The sequence below is a fragment of the Nyctereutes procyonoides genome, unplaced genomic scaffold (genome assembly GCF_905146905.1).
Source record: "Nyctereutes procyonoides isolate TBG_1078 unplaced genomic scaffold, NYPRO_anot_genome, whole genome shotgun sequence".
In the NCBI taxonomy this organism is placed as follows: Eukaryota; Metazoa; Chordata; class Mammalia; order Carnivora; family Canidae; genus Nyctereutes; species Nyctereutes procyonoides.
The window spans coordinates 70,156,386-70,176,018 of NW_026575126.1; the positions used below are offsets into that span (position 1 = coordinate 70,156,386).

Consider the following 19,633-nt stretch of genomic DNA (forward strand, 5'->3'; position numbering starts at 1 on the left):
GGCCTTTGGCTGATATCACTGAGAGGGCCAGTGGGGTCAGATGTGTCCTTTTCTAGATCACACTTTACTGGGAGCTGTCATTTGTCCCCAGACTAGAACCCTGTTGTCCCTTTTGTCCCTCGAGAAGTCGCAAGAGGCACAGCCCATAGAGAGAACCAAGAGCATGGGGGTACAGGGAAATGTCATTCCAAAGGCCGAAACAAGTGGCGTCTGTGCAATTAAGAAATGACACATGGAATCAGGGAAAAACAGGTGCTGAGAACCTGAACTTGGAACGGTTACAGAGAGATCAGAATGCTTTGTAACTGGCATTAACTTCCTGCCTTAAGAGCCATTCCTGGGGCTCCTGGGTAGCTTGGTTGGTTAAGCGTCAGACTCTTAGTTTTGATTCAGGTCATGATTTTGGGGTCCTGGGATCGAGTCCCATTTCGGGCTCCCTGCTCTGCAGGAATCTGCTTGGGATTCCCTCTTCTCCCTGCTCATGCCCCCCTAAAATAAATCTTAAAAGAACCATTCCCTTGCACCCCATGTGGCCTTGAGGAGACCATGGAGTCAAGCTGTGGGATGAAGGAGGGGACTGTTCAGAGTTGGGAGGGCATTGGGAGCTGCCCTGGCTAATTAAGCGTGCTGCTTTTGGGTATCAGAACCCCACTGTATAGTATAGTTACTAGTATTTTGTTGTAATTGTGCTTATCAATTGTGTGTGTTAGCAAAAGCTCTTTAGCTGGCTTTATAAAGTCTGAGTTAAAGCCTCTCTTCAGCTATTTTCCAGAAGGTTCCCTGGACAGGATGGAGTGCAGCTGGTGACCGGAGTCATCATTCCAGTGGGCAGACTGGTGGCAGCACTTCCAGGGCAGTACATGGAGCAGCTCTTTTTCTTCTCTGGGTATCCCATACCTCTAGCACAGCTAGAGGTGAAACTCTGAGGATTTAAATGGCCTCCTTAAAGTCACATTTCTGCCCTTGGCACTGGGAGCCCTCGTGTCGTGTCACCTGTTGGTGCCCAGCACCCAGATTTCCTGACAGTGGCCAGCAGCACTGGTGCCAGGAAAGAGTGTAGGAATCACAAGCGACATTCACATTCTCTGCCATACGAGTGTCATTCTGCTGGGCCATCTGGCTGGCAGTAGCTTTCAGCCAATGGCGGGATGTTATAAACCTTGCTCGCTGAACATGGCACCAAAAATCTTGAAAATTAACTGCAAAAATAAAATCAAAGCTGGCTCTGAGGTGGCATCTCTTGGCCTGACATATGCAGCTCCAGTGATGCTGCTCTGCGTTGTTGATAGATGCCTCTTACTGGTTTGGTTTTCCCTGGGAGCTGCTTTAGCATCTTGTAACTTTTCCTTCTAAATTCCAGGCAAAAAACATTTTGAGAGCTTTTTGGGAGTTTTATTTGCTAATTAAAATGTGAGAAGGGAGCACAGCTACAGGTAGAGTTCTAGTGCAAGCCACAGCTGTGATTTAAAAAAAACCCAACCTGACAGTTTCAAAATGAAGTTATTAGCACTTCACCTATAACTGTGATAGCTTTTAACTTTCATGATCTGTCTCTTCAGCGCCCCCCCTCCGCCCCCATAGCATACAAAAAAGGCTCAAGTGAGGAAGTTGGAGGATACTTTACCCTTGCAGAAGAGAGTAAGAGCTACCATTTTTTTGTGGAACCTTTTTAACTTACAAGAGATTTTCTTATTCTTTTCTGCCATGCAGTTTTCGAGCGATCCTGTGAGCCATGGTAGGTGGTATATTTTACAGATGAGCAAACCAAGGCTCAGGGTGTCTTGGTGACCTAGTTATTGTAGCCAGGATGGAGCCTGGTCACCTGGAAATTCTCCAGCTGCTTGCTTCCTAGACCTCATCTGTGTCATAAAAGACAGGGCAGTGTGGAAAAATCACCCACTATTGGGTGACAAGTCCTCTTCCACTCACAAAATAATTAAATGAAATGGGCTCTGATTCTTCTGATCATCGAATTCAGCTGATTCTCTACCACGCCCAGTCGTATACTCCTAATAACCCTCAAAGCAACTCCATCCCAGCACACAAGCACTAGTTGCTTGGCTTGATGCACAGCCTGTGTCTGCCTGCAGATGTTTGTGGCCAGGATAGCCCAAACAGAGAGAGAGAGAGAGAATGAGAGCTGCAGGGTGGTGGATGGCTTTGCCGCCAAGCATTTTCCCAGAGAAGTGGAAGGGAACCGTTGCCAGAGTGGCTGGTGCCCTAACAAATTGATTCCTGCCAAACAATAGAAACAAATATTTTCAACAGACAGAAATTTTGGCTCCTAAAGCATTCAAATTAAAGGCTTTATTTCTGAAACAAATACTTTAGGAGGAAAACGTTTACCAGCATCGATGAGATCAGAGTTATTCCTTCTGGCAGCGGCGTAATTATTTTTTGAGATTAAAACACATTTTTCCTGTCCCTGCTTCATTTTTAGCCTGTGACCTTCCCTCCTACTTGCTGGAGAAAGTCAACTGTATTAAGCTGGGGCTTGGGGAAGGGGCCCCCACGTGGTTTACTGCAGAGAGCTTCAGCTTCCATGGAGATGGTCTCCCAAGTCTGGATTCAGATCTCAGGTCGACCCCTGACCCTTTCGTGGTGCACTTTGGGCAAATCCCACCAGCTACCTGTCAGTTTCATCAGTCCCTTAAATGTCAGTCTTGTAACAGTGAATAGCATCCCCCTCAGAACCCAGAGAGTCATTCTAGACCAGCACTGTGTAATGCATTGATGGAATGGTCCTTGTGTCATCAAGTGTAGTTGCCTCTGGCCCTCGAAATGTGGCTACTGCGATGGAGAAATTGAATCTCTAATTTCAGCGGACGCAGGCACATGTGGCTAGTGGCTGCTGTGGATAGGGCAGTTCCCACTCACCCCCCTCCTTCAATTAATTGGTCCCTGGGTCCAATTACTTGGTTGACAGGCCCGTCTGCTAAAGATCTCTCTGTATTCCAAATGCAGCTATGGGGGGCTCAGGGTGTCTGCTCTGACACCCACCCCAATCTCCTGTCCCGCAGCCAGAGCAGTGGGGCAGTACCCTCGAACTAGACAATAAACCTCCAGGTCAAACGTCTGTGGGTGTTGTAAAATCGTGACAAGGTCTCATTTGGTTTTAAAATACGCCTTCTGATGTGTACTAAGTGTAGGAAGAACAACAGAAGTCAGGGAGTCGAGGGAGCTATTTCCTAGGCATTTTTTAGCCAGGGCGAGTCACTTACTTGTCCAGCCTCAGTCTCTTCATCTGTGACATGGGATTAGCAAAGCTCCTGTGGCTGCATCTCTTTCAAAATCATTCCGAGGCCCACAGGTTCGGGGGGGGGGGGGGGGAGGGTGCCAATCGGTGGGACCTCAGCAGCACTCCTTGGTCCCCAGTGCTGTGGCCTGGGGAACCTCAGAGGAGGCGAAGATGAAGGCACTCAGCCGAGGAGGCCCTCGGAACAAGCCCCGGGAGAAAGCAGTAGTGAGCCTAAGAAAAGAGATAACGAGGGATCCCTGGGTGGCGCAGCGGTTTGGCGCCTGCCTTTGGCCCAGGGCGCGATCCTGGAGACCTGGGATCGAATCCCATGTCAGGCTCCCGGTGCATGGAGCCTGCTTCTCCCTCTGCCTGTGTCTCTGCCCCCCTCTCTCTCTCTCTCTCTGTATGACTATCGTAAATAAAAAAAAAAAAAAAAAAAAAAAGAGAGAGATAACGAGACAACAAGAACAAGGTGGAAGGGCTGGGAGAGGAGGAAGGAGGCTTCCTTGGGCTCTCTGGAGAAGTCCAAGAAGAGAGGGGGCGAGCCCTCCTGCCATTTGGGGCTGTGTGTGTCTAAAAAGTGAAGGTGGGTGGGCAGAATTTAGTTTTGTTTCGTGATACAGCCAAAGAGAGGAGCGGTAAAGAAGGCTACTTAGGAAACAGGCATTTTTATAGCTCAAAACTGGGCAGATATCCGCAGTTTCCCCTGGCTTGGTCAATGTGTAAAGCAGAACCTCCTTGTTCGGGTGGAAGGTGTCCCTCCATCTTCTCTGCAACCAGCGCCGGCCCCGCGGGCCTCCTCCCCACCGCCGGTACTCAGATCCATCTATGTTTCATTATGCATCACCGAGACGCCGTCTCTCACGTCTCACTGTTTAAATGAGAGTCTGGCAAGTATTCTATGTAGCGCCGTGCTTGTTGGATACATCTGGCATTTTTGTCTTTGCCTAGTGGGTTTGCAATGGGGTGCAAAACAACAAAAAAACAAAATCTTGGTTCTCTGTTGAAATTTCTCGATCCCAAGGAGTTCACGAAAAGGGTTGGTTTGAGAACTTTTGTACTCACAGCCTTTGTTAGGCCGACGTATTTGTTTTTTATGCACTCTTTATTTTCTGAGCCAGTAACGCTTTCACTTGATTCAAAATTCTGCTTAAAAGTAGACACTGAGGCATCTTGGCCGCACCTCGGTTCTCTCCCATCCCCACCGTCCCCGGGGGTGTAGCCTTCAGCCAGAGCTGCAACAGGCAGCAAGTTTTTTGAATTTCCTAGATTAGGAATTAATCCCAGGTCACGTCCCAGAACTGGGGAAGTATTATGTATTAAACAACCAATACATACATACATACACACGTAAATAAAAGTAAATGACCGATACCATCTTCAGAGTGAAAGCACAAGGGAATAATCTTTCTATGAGGTGGGAACCGCTTGAATCGGGAGAGAGGAGAAACTACCATAGTCACTGTAGTGGGATAAAATTATCCTGTTTAATCCTCATGACAGCCCCGTGAGATGTGTATCAGTGTCCCCACTTCAGGTTAGAGAGCTCGGCTGGTCGCAGAACCGGCAGGTCCATATGCACACCAGTCCCCCAGCACCCTGCCCCACGGGCACCTCCTCCCCATCCCCGGCCTCAGAGATTCTGTCTTTCTCCGGGGGTGCTGGACAGCAGGGCCCACCCTTGTGCTGGGAGTCTAGCCATGTGCTCTGGGGATCTGGCCAGGAGGCTGTGTCCTGCTCCTTAGACTCTGATCTCCAAGGTGGGAGAAGACGAGGTGCATTGCCTGGAGACCTCAGCAAGGGCTGGAGCACACAGCATTTCTGACCCAGACCCCGGGGAGCTAGAAACCTGAACTATAGGCAGTCCCTTGCTTGTTGACATGCCCCCTTCTTTTTTCCTGGAATCAGAGAGCCGCTGGTTGTGATTAACTGAGAGAGCTCATGCTCCTCCCTGGCTGGCGTTTACTGAGCCCCTGCCAGGAGCTGGGCTCTGTGCATGGTGCTCCCAGAGAGTGCTTTGCCTGCCCTGAGAAGAGCACTCCCTCCCAGAACCCCTCCTGGAGTCCCCTTCTGGGGGCCCGTTTCACAGTCAGGGGAAGAGCCTCCACAGAGAAGCCCGTGTATGCTTTTGCTGCTGCCTGTTTACCCCCGAAGTACTGTCAGGATAGACTTTCCCCACCCCTGTGTGCCCGTTCCGCATTCTTCGACTGGAGCTCTGATGAAAGTTGCTTCCTGGGCTGCTATGAGAGCTTGCCAGAGTGGCTCCAGCAGGGAGGAGGCCCTCTTGGGCAAATGATCCTGATTCTTATAAGATGGTACTATTCTAGGGCTCGACCCAGGATCCTTGGAGGCTGAGCAAGAGGGGAGTGTGGGTCTCCTCCAGGCCTCCCTGCATCCTTTCCCATCCATCTTGCCTTTCAAGAAGCTGCCGGCTCTGTCAGCCTGACCCCCCTCCACCCCCTCAGCCCCCACAGTCTCCTGAACTGTTCTAGAACATTCTCTGCCACTCAGGGCCTCTGTGCTTGCAGCCATCTCTCTTTCCAACTGGAAGCCTTGCAGAGTTGTTAAATTTGTCCTCTCTCTTGGTATATTTTGCCTTTTTCTTTTTTTTTCTTTCTTCTTTTTTTAAGCTTATTCTTTCATTTAGCAAATATTGACTGCCTACGTATGATGTGCCCCAGCACCGCGTGACGTGCTGACGTGGGAATTCTGAGGCAAGCAAAAGGCAGGCCCTTTGGAACTTCCAGCCCATGGGGAGACGCACTGAACTCACACATATGGAATTGCAAACTGGGGTCGCTGCCACAAGGCACGGTTCAGGGAGCTGGGCTCACTCACCTTACAGTCTCTTCCAGGGTGGGGGTAGAAGGGGATGGGGTCGGGGAAGTGGTATTCAGTTGATCTGATGGTTTGATGGAGGGGAACAGGGACAGGCCTTCAAGCAGAGGGAACAGCTGGTGCTGAAAGTTCTAGGACAAGGAGTGGACCCAACCCCTGGGGACAGCAGAGGAAGGCCATTGTGCCCTGTCATCTGAGGTCCCCTAGGAAGCCATTGGAGGCTCTGAGCAGGGAGTGAACAAGCTCAGATCTGGGCCGTGCCATGGCATGTCTTCTCTCTTGCCTTTCGTAGAAGGTGTGTGCATGTCCTGGCTGTCCTTATAGCTCCCCCTGCTCTGTGCTAATTGAAATCCCCAGGGAATGCTGGGTGTCTAAATCTTGCATCAAGCTGCACTCCTACAGCTCCCGTACAACTCCAGGATCCCGGCTTTCCTGCCTTTAGCTGTGCTGTTTTTCTCATTCAGTTCATCCACTGCCCCTCAGTGGATGGGGTCTCTGCTGGAGTTCCATCTCACTCTGTGGCAAGTACTGCTTCCTGAGTGGGAGTACTCACTGCTGGCCCCCAGCTGCCATCACATGACTACTGTAGCTGTGACCCAGACCTCGGTGGGACTTGTGGTGAAATCAAGGATCATGAGCGGGAAAGTGATGAGTGAGGACCAGATGTCTGCAAAGGGCACTTGGGACACGTGGGGTCAGCCTCAGTCCTCTACCTAAACTTAGAAAGTAAGCGAAAGTGGTAGTGTTCTCTTCGTGTGTTCTGCAAGGTTCTCCTTTAAATATCACCCTTTGTCAGTGCACACACCCAGCAGTGGAACAAAATGCACTTCCTGCAGCTCTGTGGGGAGCACCGTTCTGAGAATGAGGGGGCAGGCAGTCAGTGGTCCTTATCTGTCTATCAAAGCCTGCTTCCCATTACAGGGAAAAAAAAAGATTTGGAAAGATAAATGTATACTTTTTAGCAGAAGTCATTACAGTCAGTGCTCAGAATTCAAAAGGTATGAAGGGAAGAAGGGAAGAGGACCTCCCTGCTGGCCACTGGCCTGCTTGTCCAGTCTTCTCCCAGGATAGGGAGTAGTACCCATACCTTGTACTTGTGGAGTCTCCTAGAGGCATCTCGTGTATATGGAGCAAAAGTGTGGAGCACACATACTGTCCTCTTATGGTGGATGTCTTGGTCACTGTTGGTGGACATGTTTGGGGAAGTGGACTGTATGTTTCCATTTGAACTTATTTCCATGTTGGCGTGTTCCTCCTGTGTCTCTGCTACCCCCTCCCCAGGGGAGAGGGCTGACCAGGCTCCTGGTTCCTCTGAGCCCTGTTCTTGGTCTCCCACAGCGCTTACCCCACGGGTTGTGCCAGGGACTCTGTGAGCCCTGGGGAAGGAGAGGGAGGAGGGGAAGGAGGAGGAAGATAATGGGGATCAAGGGTGACCCACCCATAAGCCCCAGCCGAGATGGGTACCTTTTGAGAAAACTTGGAAGTCTTGCTGGAAGTTCTGTTTTCCCCTTTGAAACCTCTGTTTTGGTTCCCCTGGCTGGAACCCTTCTGTCCTGGTGCCCTGTCATGCCTGCCAGCTTCCTCAGCAGGACTGTGGGCACCTGGACGTCAGAGTCAGCTTCTGATTCATCTGTACATCCCTGGCGCCCCTGGCCTGCGTGGCAGACGGAGTTCAGGCCTGAGGTCAAGCGCGTGGCTCTGATAGTACAGAAAAACTCTCTTGATGGAGCATGTCCCATGCCACAAATTGAACATGCTTTATCTTAGTTATCTCCAGAGAGGGAATGTCATTTGACCAAAACCACACAGGTTACAGCCGAGGTGAAGCCCGGATTCCAAGCCGGGCTTTTCCAAGGGCACTATCTGAAGGGTCTTCAGATGTCCTGCGTAGGGGATGGGCATTTGGGCTGGGGATGTGGCAGGAGGCTGGAAGGTGGGCTTGGGCCACTTGGGGGGGGGGTGGTAGTGGACATGAACGACCCTGTCCAGCCAGAGCAGCTTCGTTTGGCCACTTGACCCCTGTTGTTGGAAACAAAGCAGAAAAAGCCCCAGGGACTGCCTGCCCCTTACAGAAACTGGGGGTGCCTTTCCTTATTTTGTTTGAGTCCTCATGGTTTCACTGATAAAGCCATTTTGAATTCGTATTCAAGATTTTCTATTTGATTAGTTTGACAGGTAAGCCTGAAAGAAACACCAGATGAACTCACTCTTTGGTTTAAGGTTACAGACAATAAGTAGAGAATACGTTCCTTGCTTTGCTGAAGCAGTTGGCCAGGTACATTTCTGGCCAGCCCAGGGGTGCTGGGGGAGAAGGAGCAGGGAGGTGAGGCAGGCCTGGCCTGGGGGCTTTAGGGAAGGAGCCTCACAGACACTCCACAGGTATCCCCACGTCAGTACAGCACAGCTGACACACATACCCTAAAGGTGAGCAGTTTTTTCTTTTCTTTTCTTTTCTTTTCTTTTCTTTTCTTTTCTTTTCTTTTCTTTTCTTTTCTTTTCTTTTCTTTTCTTTTCTTTTCTTTTCTTTTCTAAGATTTTATTTATTTATTCATGAGAGAGAGAGAGAGAGAGGCAGAGACACAGGCAGAGGGAGAAGCAGGCTCCCCGCAAGGAGCTCGATATGGAACTCGATCCTGGATCCCGGGATCACGCCCTGAGCCAAAGGCAGATGCTCAACCACTGAGCCACCTAGGCGTCCTGAGGTGAGCAGTTTCAAACTGATCATTGACGTGCTTAAGCTTCGTTTTCTTTGGGAAAATTTCCTTCTTAAACAGGCAATTATTGTCACTTTTTATTTTCTGTGTTTTCATATGTCTTCAACACTTGGTTGAGTCTGGAGTTCAGGCAGAGAGAAAGTTAAAATGTTAGGAGAGAAAGTTAAAATGTTAGGAGCTTTGCCTTTTGAGGATCTGTCAAAAAATGGAGGAAAAGTGTCCCAGAAATTCTGATCAGTGAAGAAAGCGGGATTTCAGGCGTCCCCAGATCTTTGGCAGCCCCTGGGTCTCCCTAGAAGGAGTGTACCTATGCACGGGGAGACTCGGCTCTGAAGCTACTGACTAGTCTTGCTCTGGACCTCGTCACCTCCTGACATTGGTCATCACTTGATGACTCTGAACAAAAATTGATTGCAGTTTCTGCATCCAGGTGCCTGTTCTTGTAAGACACTTTCCCAGCACAATTCCCAGCCCTTTTGGCCTAGTTGGAAGTGCCCGTGTGTTCAGAGCCTGCGGGTTTGCTGCCAGCCCTGCCGACTCCCCGTCACTTCGGACCTAGGACTCAGAGATGTTTCCAGCGGGACAATGTTTCTAAATCGTTTTGAGGGGACGCCCTCCTCTGCCCTTCCCTGGGAAAGTTCTGGCCTGGGTGAGTGGTGTTTTCTGTAACTGGCCGCCGCCTCCTTGTTCATCAGCTGGGAGACTGGCCAGCGCGCAGCGTGTTGTGCAAGAAACAGCTGTTGTTTTGACAAAGGACGGGCTAGCCTCACTTTTTGAATTACCAGAGCGAGTCAAGAGGTCATCTATTCCAGGCCTTTGCTCCTGGGCAGGTGGACATAGAGACCATGAACACGCATGTATGGGACACATGATGTAAGATATATTTCTGTATGTAAATCTGTATTCACATTAGCAGGATTTAAGAAATTAACATATAGTACAGTTTTTTTAATTAGGTAATTACACGCGCATGGCTCACATAGTCAAAAGATGTACACTTGTCCCTTGAACAGTGAGGATTAGGGGTGCTGACCCCTGGCATAGTCAAAAAAAGTCTGCATATAACTTTTGACTCCCCCCAAAACTTAACTACTCAGAACCTACTGTTGATTGGAAGCCCAACAAGTAACATGATTAACTCGTAGTTTGTATGTTACACATGTTATATACTGTATTCCTGCATTAAACTAAGCTAAAGAAAAGAAAATGTTATTAAGGAAATCATAAGGAAGAGAAAATACATTTATGGGATTGCACTATAAAAAATTCTGCCTCCAAACCCATGTCCAAACCCATGTTCTCTGAGGGTTATATTTGTGCTGAAGGGCCGGTCCCTGCACCCCCCACCATGCCTTCTCAGAGCCAAGCAGTTACAAGTATCTTTTGTGTCTTTCTGGAGACAATCAAAGCTTATGCAAGGGTATGTATGTATAGATACCCTTTCAAACAATATAAGCATTGTTTTTGCACTTTGCAGTTTTTGCTTAAATATATCTTGAAGATCATCCCATTTCCTACTGTATGTGGGACTTTTTTTTAACTATTGCTGAATGATCCTTGAGTGGATATGCCAATGCTCTCTTATTGGACACTTCAGTTGGTTCCCAGTTTTTTGCTTTTTGTTTATTTGGGTTCCCCCCAACCTTTGTGAGTTTTTAGTGCTTTTTGGATGTGAGGACACTACATGCTCTTTTTTTTTTTTTTTTTTTTTTTTACAAGTGATTGGTGACTCAGGGACTGAGGGCTCTGTATTTTAGGCCCCCACCACCACCTCCCCTGAACCCATTAAATTCTCTTGTTAATGTGTCATTATATTTGACACTTTGAGAATAGGCAGGCTGGGTAGATAATAAAACAGTATTTGGCTTATGTTTAATAGCTGTGTCTTCTCTGTGTTGTCCCGACAACCTTAGAAAGCCCTGATGTCCTTCAGAAGGACTCAGTGGTGGTTTTGCAGGGGACCCGATCAAAGATTGTGAGCCCTAAGCCTGACCAACCGGACCTGGGGCCAGGCAAGCGCAGCCTGTCCTCGCTGTGCCAATCTGTTTCTGTGGTGGCGGGTGGTGGTGCGGTGTTAAATTTTGGGAACCCTAGTGGTTTCTCATGTGGACCTGCGTATGTCTGCACTGATGGGGAAGGGAGTGTGGCAGGCCCCTGGAGGATCCCCGACTGCCAGCAAGTCCCCCCAAGAGCCCTGGCCCCATGGCTCCGTGATAAAGGTGGGTTTGGTGCCTTCCATCAGGGACCTGCCCTGGGCTGAGTACTTCTGAGTCGGGCTTTCTGACGCATGTACCCATGGGGCTCCTTGGCATCAGGCTGGGCTGGACTCCCACAACGAGAGGGACATGTTGGGACCCCAGGACCCACCAGACCGGGTGCTCTTGCATGTCTCCCACCGCATGGCCTCCACCGTCCCCACACTGGTCTCCCTGGATGGGAAGGCAGGGATCAGGGCCGGGCCACCCAGGCACCTCTGTGCCCCCAGTGTCCAGTGGTCCTGGCTGACCAGGTGACACCCCTCCCAGGAAGTAGGGTCCTCCTTGAAAGCAGTCCGTGCTCTTGTTTTTCTCCATGTATTCTGCATCTGCAGGCAATGGGAACAAAACATCGCCTCTACTTTTTCTGTCATGTTTCAATATTGGCGTTGGTCCCCTCTCTTGAAGCCTCCTTTTATAACTTCTTCTGCTGCTGCTTAAATATAGCTGTCTAAGTCCTCCTCCTTACCAGATTGTTTATATTTTTGAAAAGCCTTCTGCTTATCTGCGATTGCTCTCTCTTCTCCGTCTCCGTCCCCGCATCACCACGTTGGTTTTGGTTGCTCTTTTTTTTTTCTTGCCTTCACTCGACTGGGATGTGTTTCAAATGTGGTCTATCAAAATGTACAGTGTTTCCCTCTTTTTTGCAGTAGCTTTGACATCTGTTCTTGAATCCTAGCCCATGTTATTCTTTTGGACTTGTTTGACCAAGATTTGCTGTGATGCCAGAAACACGAGAAGGGGAGAGTGTGGTGGGGGGTATCTGTGCCACCCCCCTCCCTCCCCCCCGTTAAAACTGTCTACGATTTCCAAGTCAACAGCACGCTGGATATTGGCTCCAGAGCCCTGTCATCTTGTCTGGCAGTGGCCCACCCTGCTGAGTACAAGTGGAGTGCCCACTGGGAGACCCTACAGACTACTTGGGTTACTTCCTCCAAAAAGGGAAGCAGGTGGTGGGTGGAAGGTGCATGGAGGGGGGGAGACTCACGTGCTTCCTGGGTGTTTGTAGAAGGACTTCCATCTCTGATTTCCCTTGCCTTTCAATCTTCGATTGGGTCCCTGCTCTGCTGGGCCTCGGGATGGGCCATGACATCGAGAAGCCACATGGAACAGCCACGTTGAATCCTAAGCAGGATGTGCCAGTGTGTGTCTTTAGTAACTGAGGCCACTCAGCAAGAAAATGGGCCTTTTGGTGGTTCCGGCAACGTGTCCTTGGGCCCCTGCTGTCAGCCAGGACACCACTCTGGGCCCATCTGCCACAGGCTTGTTTGAAATAGATCCTGTTGGCCCGCTTCTCCCAGAATTTCTGAGGCCAGGGCACAGCTTCTCTGATGCTTTGAGTGTCATTTTGTCGTGTGGGCAGAGGTCCTCAGAGGGGCCTCACAACTGGTGACTCTCAGTTCCAGTGTGAGGAAGATAGTTTGAGGATAACTGTTGTTTCCAGGCGCCTCATGTTCAGAGGTGACTACGTTCTGCAAATCGTCATTCCTGGAGATTGCTCTTAAAGATGCCTCCTGAAATCAAGTAACAGGTTAATTTGGATTGTCCTGGACATGATGCCTCATGTATATTAAACCCACAATAAATACTCTTAATGAAAGCAAAACCAAGTATCACTCCAGAAGATCCCAGGCCCTGTCGAAGACAAATCAATTGCCCCAATGAGCAGCGCAGAGTAAAGCAGAACCAGGGCACAGAGACGTAGTGAGGGGGAGTGCCTGTCAGGAACAGCAGTGAGCCACTCGGGGTGGGAGGGCGTCTAGGCATTGGCCTGATGCTGGGTTTAGTAAAGAAAAAATGTTTTGGCGTGTTCTGTCATAGAAGTAGCCATGTGTGAGGTGTGCATGGATACACAGCCATCAGGCTGTGCTAGTTTGGTGTTCTTGGCCCACCCAGTGCACGGGATGGGTGTGATGGGTGGGATCTGCCCGCGTGTCCACTTCCTTCCTGCCACTCCCCACCCCCCGGCCCCTTCTGAGCCTGGGGGTCTCTCCCATATTTCTGGTCAAATGCAAATACGATCTCCTGGTATGCAGTGCAGTGACATCTCCTCCTCCCTTCTTTCTTCTGGACAGAGGGAACTTGATGCCACCGCAACCGTGCTGGCGAACCGGCAAGATGAAAGCGAGCAGTCCAGAAAACGGCTCATTGAGCAGAGCCGAGAGTTCAAGAAGAACACTCCAGAGGTGAGGCTGTAGCCCTGTCCGGGTGTCTTGAGAGGGGTGTCCCTGTCCATGCACATGTTCAGGAGCCGTGTTGTGAGCATGGCGTTCCCAGCACTCTGCAGGTCTCTCTGTGGGTCAGGGAACTTGGGCATTGGTAGGCCGCCTGGACCCATGAAAGGATGAGCTAATTCCAGATGCAGATATGGACCCAATTGGGTGTGTGTGTGAGCACGTGGCTGGCCTGTGGCCCATCCGTGGACTCTGGCACTTGCACCCCTTGCCCACATCTGTTAGAGTGCCAGGCCAAGTCTGCAGGGGCACTGAGCGCTGGGGCCTAGTGGGATGGGGCCTCTTCCCCCGTGTGGCGTCTGAAGGCCATGCCCATCTGAGGGTGCGATGAGCTGATCCTTCTTGTAGGACAGACATTTAGCTTGGTAGGGCCTGTTAAATGCTTCTGTTTCCTGAAATACGCCTTAAAGGGCACAGGAAACATGCACCTCGCGGGCTCCTTTTTCTTCTTGTAAGCACATGTTTCAAAGGCAGCATTTAGAGGGGCTTCATTTTGGGAAACAAACAATTCTCTATTTTCAGAATAAATATTTGGGGAGAAAACGTGGGCAAGGGACGCAGGCGCCAGAGTGTTGGGGAAGAATCAGCTTGAGTGGTAAATGCCATTTGATGCATTTCTTTGCAGGACATGTTTTTTAGACCCTTTCTTCCATGGGGAAGGGGCTCCCAGAACGCACCTGGCAGGGGAAGGAAGGTTGCCATCCTGCTTGCTCTTGGCCTTTGCCAGCTGGGCAGGGCTTAGCAGTCACTCAGGCTTCTCCTTCTGCACTAAGGAGGGTCTCGCTGCCACTGGAATTTCCAGGAAGCTGGGAAGCGTGAAGCTGCCTGCAGGCTCCTGCACCGCTCCTTGCATTTTCCTATCCAGGTCCATCCTTGAAAACTGTGTGGAGTCCCTATGGCCCACAAACTGGTGGAGAAGATAGGTTCACGTAGGCCACCAACCAACCAGAATTCTCTGTAAATAGTGAAGCCACTTAAACCAGAATGGGTGTGGGGGTGAGTCCTCTAGGGTACATGGAGGGAAGGGGTATGTGTGTGTGCGTGGGGGGGGGTGGTTCTGGTGGCACATGTTGGGGCTCTGGTGAGTGCAGGACCTGGGATTGGGAGAGGATGTTGGATTGTCTATTTGTTTGGAGTCCTAACGCAGAGGGGCCCTGATATTTCTTCCATCTTTAGTTATTTCTTGTGACTGGGCAGATCACTCAGCACCTGAGCAGAGTAGCACTTACTGTAGGGGAAACTCTATGAGAGATTAGACATAGAAAAGTGAAGGTTGCTTAGAACTTTGTTCTCAGGGGTTAAAAAAAAAAAAAAATTTGGCTTGTTGGCAGGAAAGGCATCTTCCTCAGGTGGACACAAAATTGGCCACGTGAGGACAAGGCCCTCGTTCCAGTGGCCAGGTGGACAGTGTGGCAGAGCCAGGGTTGGTGGTGTGCCCACTGGTTTGTACCCAGTGTGCCTATGGCTGGTGAAAACACTGGATTCCCTCATTGTTCCTGGGAAGAAAATGTGTTCCTAGTGTCTGTTGAACATCTAGTGGATCTCATGTGCAGGCTTAGGCATCAGAGAAAAGCCCGAAGTGAGTAAGGTTGTCTCCTGATAGGGAGTTTATATTTTCCAACCTGGCCCTGCCCAAGCGCAGCTGGAAGAGCTCAAGTACAGAGGGAAAGGTGGGCTCTGCAGGAGGCTGGGAGCTACCAGAGGACATGCAGGAGGAGCCACAGGAGGAGCAGGTGCCGTGCTGGACAGAGCCGCGAAGGTTTCTCGTTTAAAGGACATGTTTAAATTTAAGTTTCAATTTTATATATTTTTTAAGATTTTATTTATTTATTCGTAAGAGACACAGAGAGAGAAAGAGAGAGAAGAAGGCTCCATGTGGGGAGCCTGATGTGGGACTCGATCCTGGAACCCCGGGATCACCCCGGGCTGAAGGCGGCGCTAAACCGCTGAGCCATCGGGTTTCAATTTTATGTCATTAAATTAATACATTCACAGTCAGTTGATATTATTGCTTATGACTTTTTAACCCCCAAATTGTAATCAATTTGGAGAACATTGCAGTTACTTCAAAAATAAATTTTTATACATTGCTTTGATTCAAAAAAAGAGTCCCTTGTAAAGAAAAGTGGTTTTTAATTTTAATTTTGTAATGAAACATCCATTCCATATTGAATTAATAATTGAGAGTTGAGCATAAAAGACTGGGGTATTTCTAGGTTCTATCACTTTCCATCCAGATTACCTCAGGTGACTTACAGCCTGGTGGCACTGCAGATTACTTAGCCTCCCAAAGTCTCAGTTTTGCCACCTACCCAAAGTGTAATAATAGGGCCTAGCTCACAGGGTTGCTCTCTGTGTGTGTGTGTGTGTGTGTGTGTGTGTGTGTGTGTATGGTGTGTATTTGTGTGTAGATGTATGGTGTGTATGCATATGTATATGGTGTGTATTTTTGTGAGTATGATATTTGCATTTTGTGTGTTTGGTGTATATTTGTGTTTGTATGTGTATGGTATGTATTTTTTTTCTGTGTGTATGGTATGTCTTTGTGTGTGTGGTATGTGTGGTGTGAATGTGTGGTGCGTGCTGTGTATTTGTGTATATATGTATGTTATATATTTTTTGTGTGTTTATGACATGTATTTATGTGTGTGTATATGGTGCGTATTTGTGTTGGTGTATTTGTGTATGTGTCTCTCTGCATGAGCGTGTGGAGGGCTTTGCCCAAGCCTCGCATCTAGAGTCCAGGATGTTTCTTACTGGAATGAACTTGGGATATATACTGTGGAGCACAGTTGATTTATGCTCCTTAAAGTTAGCTCCGAGGACTTTAAGAAAACACAACAAATGCAGGTAGTTTCAGCTTAAAGTATTTAAAAAGTTGGTTTGTGGTAATAGGTGATGATTTTACAGATATTTTGTGAGCACCTTCCACGTGCCAAATGGTTCCACCCTGAGGATACAGTCCTATCCTTGTCCTAATCTTTGTTACCAGCAAGCAGAGCATCCTGATCTGGCATGGTAACGGCTAGGATGGTATAACTGGAATCTTCTGAATGCAGACTTCCCCCCCCAGAAACACACTCTTTGTCAGCGGTAATAAAGGTGTAAGCCATGTAGGCCTCTGTAATCCTTCCTGTAGGTAAATGAGGCTGCTTTTTGACCTTTGGTTCTAATGCTAAGTGGAAAGGACCTGCTGCCCAAGAAATGCGCATGCTTGCCTAGGTTCTCCTGGCTTCCCTGGAGCTCATCCGGGCTTAGAACACAGCCCGCAAGACGCAAGACGCAGGAGGGCCACGCCAGGAGGGCTCTAGTGAGCTGGGGGGTAGGAGACAGGTGGAGGAACTGGGCCACCCCCAGTGTGATGACCAGGGCCAGTGCCTTCCTCCTGCCCGAGGCTGGTGAAGGGCAAAGTTAGGCTGGTGACAGGTGCGCAGGCAGGGCAGCAGTAGCTTTCTGGAAGCTTGGCGGTGGTAGAACTGTGTGCAGTGTAGGCCCGAAAGCACTTGCCTTTTGCCTTTCTGTGGCTTTGATTAGGGATCCCAGGAACAGGCCAGGATGGCTTCTGATGCCCTAGATGGCAGCTGTGTTGACACAGCCGACTGCAGACCAGATGACCTGGGATATGGAAGCATGCAGGCACTGCCTAGAACTAGTCCAGGATGCTGGGCCAGCTCTGCACTCCTAGAAACAGAGTCATTTCTCAAAAGTCAGGGACCTTGAAAGGGACGGTGCTAGGGTTTCAGGATTCTACTTCGGAATTCCTTTTCTCTTGTTGTTTCGCCAGTTAAGTTGGCTCCTTGGGCCAGTTAGTCTCTAGAGTGTGGCAGTCTCTGCTCGGATGAGCTGTGACTTGAGCCCAGGCATGGTAGGCCCTGGACTGGCGCTCTCACCTGCCAGGCTCTGAGCCTGAACAGGGTGCAGGCCCCTGCGGCAAGCTCACAGGGCGCCGGCCTGGCTCTTGGAATAGAAAGCTCTCCTCTCAGAAGAAAGGTCCTCAGTGTTCAGTTTGCTTCCACAGAGAGCAGGGGCTCTTTTTTTGCTCTGTTCCAGCTCTTTTCAGTAGAGAAGAACCATCCTCTGCCGGGGGGCAGGGGCAGGCAGGAGAAGAGGGGAAGCAAAGACCCGGGGTGCAGGGATTTTATCACAAAACCACCTTCAGGGCCCACTTCTGTCCCGTCTGTGTGTCCAGCTGCTACCCTGGAATCTGTCTTAGGCACTTGTCTGCCTGCCTTGGCTAGGTTGATTTATGTTTCCTATAGAAGGGGCCACACTGACTGAGCTGCCGTTTGGGGGCTCTCCGTGGTCATTTCTGCTCTGATAACCTCTTGCCTCAACTGGCTCTTCGGAGCATTAACCATCGTGACACCTGGCCCACCACACACACTCGCATTCGGGGTCGTGTTTTCTGTGTCCCTCCTGCCCAAGTCCAGGGTTCCGTCTGGCTCCCATCATCATGGCAGAGCCCAGTGCAGCCCTGACAATTGTGGGCCTGGTTGCCTGGGGGCTGGGCCGGGACTGACTGCCCCTTCCTGGCTCATGTCTATACTGGAAGGCAGTCCTAGGGGATCTGTGACCGGGAACATTCTCTTTGCGGCTGACTTGACTGCCTGCTCACTGGAGTTCATTTCCTGGGTGGCACAATCTTATTCGCTCCTTGTGTCCCAGGCTGGAGTGCTTTTTGAATTTTACATTCCTGGGAAACTTGTAAAAGCCCCAGAGTCATCTCAAGATACAATTTGGAAAGAAACCTTTTTTTGTCATCTGCAAATCAAACTAGGTCTGCGGATCCCTTCCCACCTCCGGCAAGTGGGGCTTGGGCCAGGGATAGGTTCTGGCAGAGGTAGGGGGGGACACCTCCTTCAGGACTGCCCCGGTCATCTCTGTATTGATCAGGCTGGACTGCCGGAGCAAGAAAAGAGAGCACGGGTTGTCCCCTCCCCCCCAGGCTACCTGGTCCCTGTTGCCGAGCTGAGGACAACACTGCAGGCTTTAGGAGTCTTCTTGCATACCCCGTGAGAGGGGGAGTCAGCAGGCAGCGGGAGGGTGGAGGGAGTAATATATAGCCATGGCCCAGGCCCAAATGCATTTGGTCACTGCCTCCAAGCCTTTATATAGCCACTGCAGGGAGTGACTCAGCCTGGAAAAAGAGAGTCACTTCAAGTTGCGATGCAGATGGACACGTCCTGCATGGGCTGCCTTGAGCCCGTGTGGCCAGGGCTCAGGAGGCGGCGGGGGGGGGGGGGGGGAACGGTGGGGTGTGTGTGCCTGCAGGGGTCCCTGGCAAGGATGGTGTTACCATTGCATTGTGGAGTAGGGGTGGGGGAGTTCCGGGGCTCACATGTGACTGACTCCTTGTGTCTTTTTGACTGTGCAACCGTGTTTAGATGTTATTAGCAACACCTGGCAACATTTGAGTTGAGCACTGAGCACATTCTCCACTCGTGTTTTCTACAGATAGATGGACGGGCTCAGGAGACCAGCCTGGATCTTCAGTTTACCACTGTTCTATGTTTTACCATGTTTTTTGTTCTTTTGCTTCCCTCCTCATAAGAATCTAAAATCAATTCCCACAAAAGAACTAGAAACACCAGCATAAATTTTCTTTCTCACTGGACATGTGAGTGGGTTCATTGAAGACCCACAGTGTCAGCTGACAGACTGTGACTTTCATAGAGGAGGGCAGAGCAGACATGGCCCTCGGGACTTGGACCTTTCAGGGAAGGCAGTGATGGAATAGGAGGCCTGCAAACCTGGAAGGCCAGGGGGTGCAGGCTGGGCACAAGCTAGATACCCCCCCCCCCAACACACTGCTCAGTTCTAGTACAATTACTTTCTCCCACTTTCCAAGGGCAAGACCTTTGTATTGAGCCATGCACTTGGTATCATGGACATTTGATAACAACTGTAGTATGAAAAAGTCTTAGCCATATTTACAGCATTTATTTAGGAATCTTTTCTTTATAGGGCAGTTTAAGAGAATTCTTAAAAAAATTTTTTTAAAAGATTTTATTTATTTATTCATGAGAGAGATATAGGCAGAGGGAGAAGCAGGCTCCCTGTAGACCCCGGGATCATGACCTGAGCCAAAGGCAGACACTCAACCACTGAGCCACCCAGGAGTCCCTAAAACAGAATTCTCAAAAATGCAAATTACTCTGCAAGATTCATTTCTCAGACAGGCAGCTAACAACATTTTATTTGATGCTTCAGTTTTATTTCTTTGTACAGAATTTTTTAAAAACCAACAAATTCAAGAAATGCCTCCCTTTGGCATTTCTTCAAAATGTTAAACATAGCATTATCCTCTGACCCATCATTTCCACCCCTAGGTATATATCCAGAAGAATTGAAAAC

General features: G+C 49.6%; 1 protein-coding gene across 8 annotated transcripts in view; it reads left to right on the forward strand.

Moving 5' to 3' along the window:
• Positions 1-19,633, forward strand: part of CUX1 (cut like homeobox 1) — a 373,714-nt gene that overhangs the window by 75,282 nt on the left and 278,799 nt on the right. For all 8 annotated transcript variants that reach the window (XM_055339489.1, XM_055339490.1, XM_055339494.1 and 5 more), the window contains exon 2: positions 13,121-13,231. In XM_055339489.1, coding sequence (XP_055195464.1) covers positions 13,121-13,231 — 111 coding nt within the window. The remainder of the gene's footprint in view (positions 1-13,120; positions 13,232-19,633) is intronic.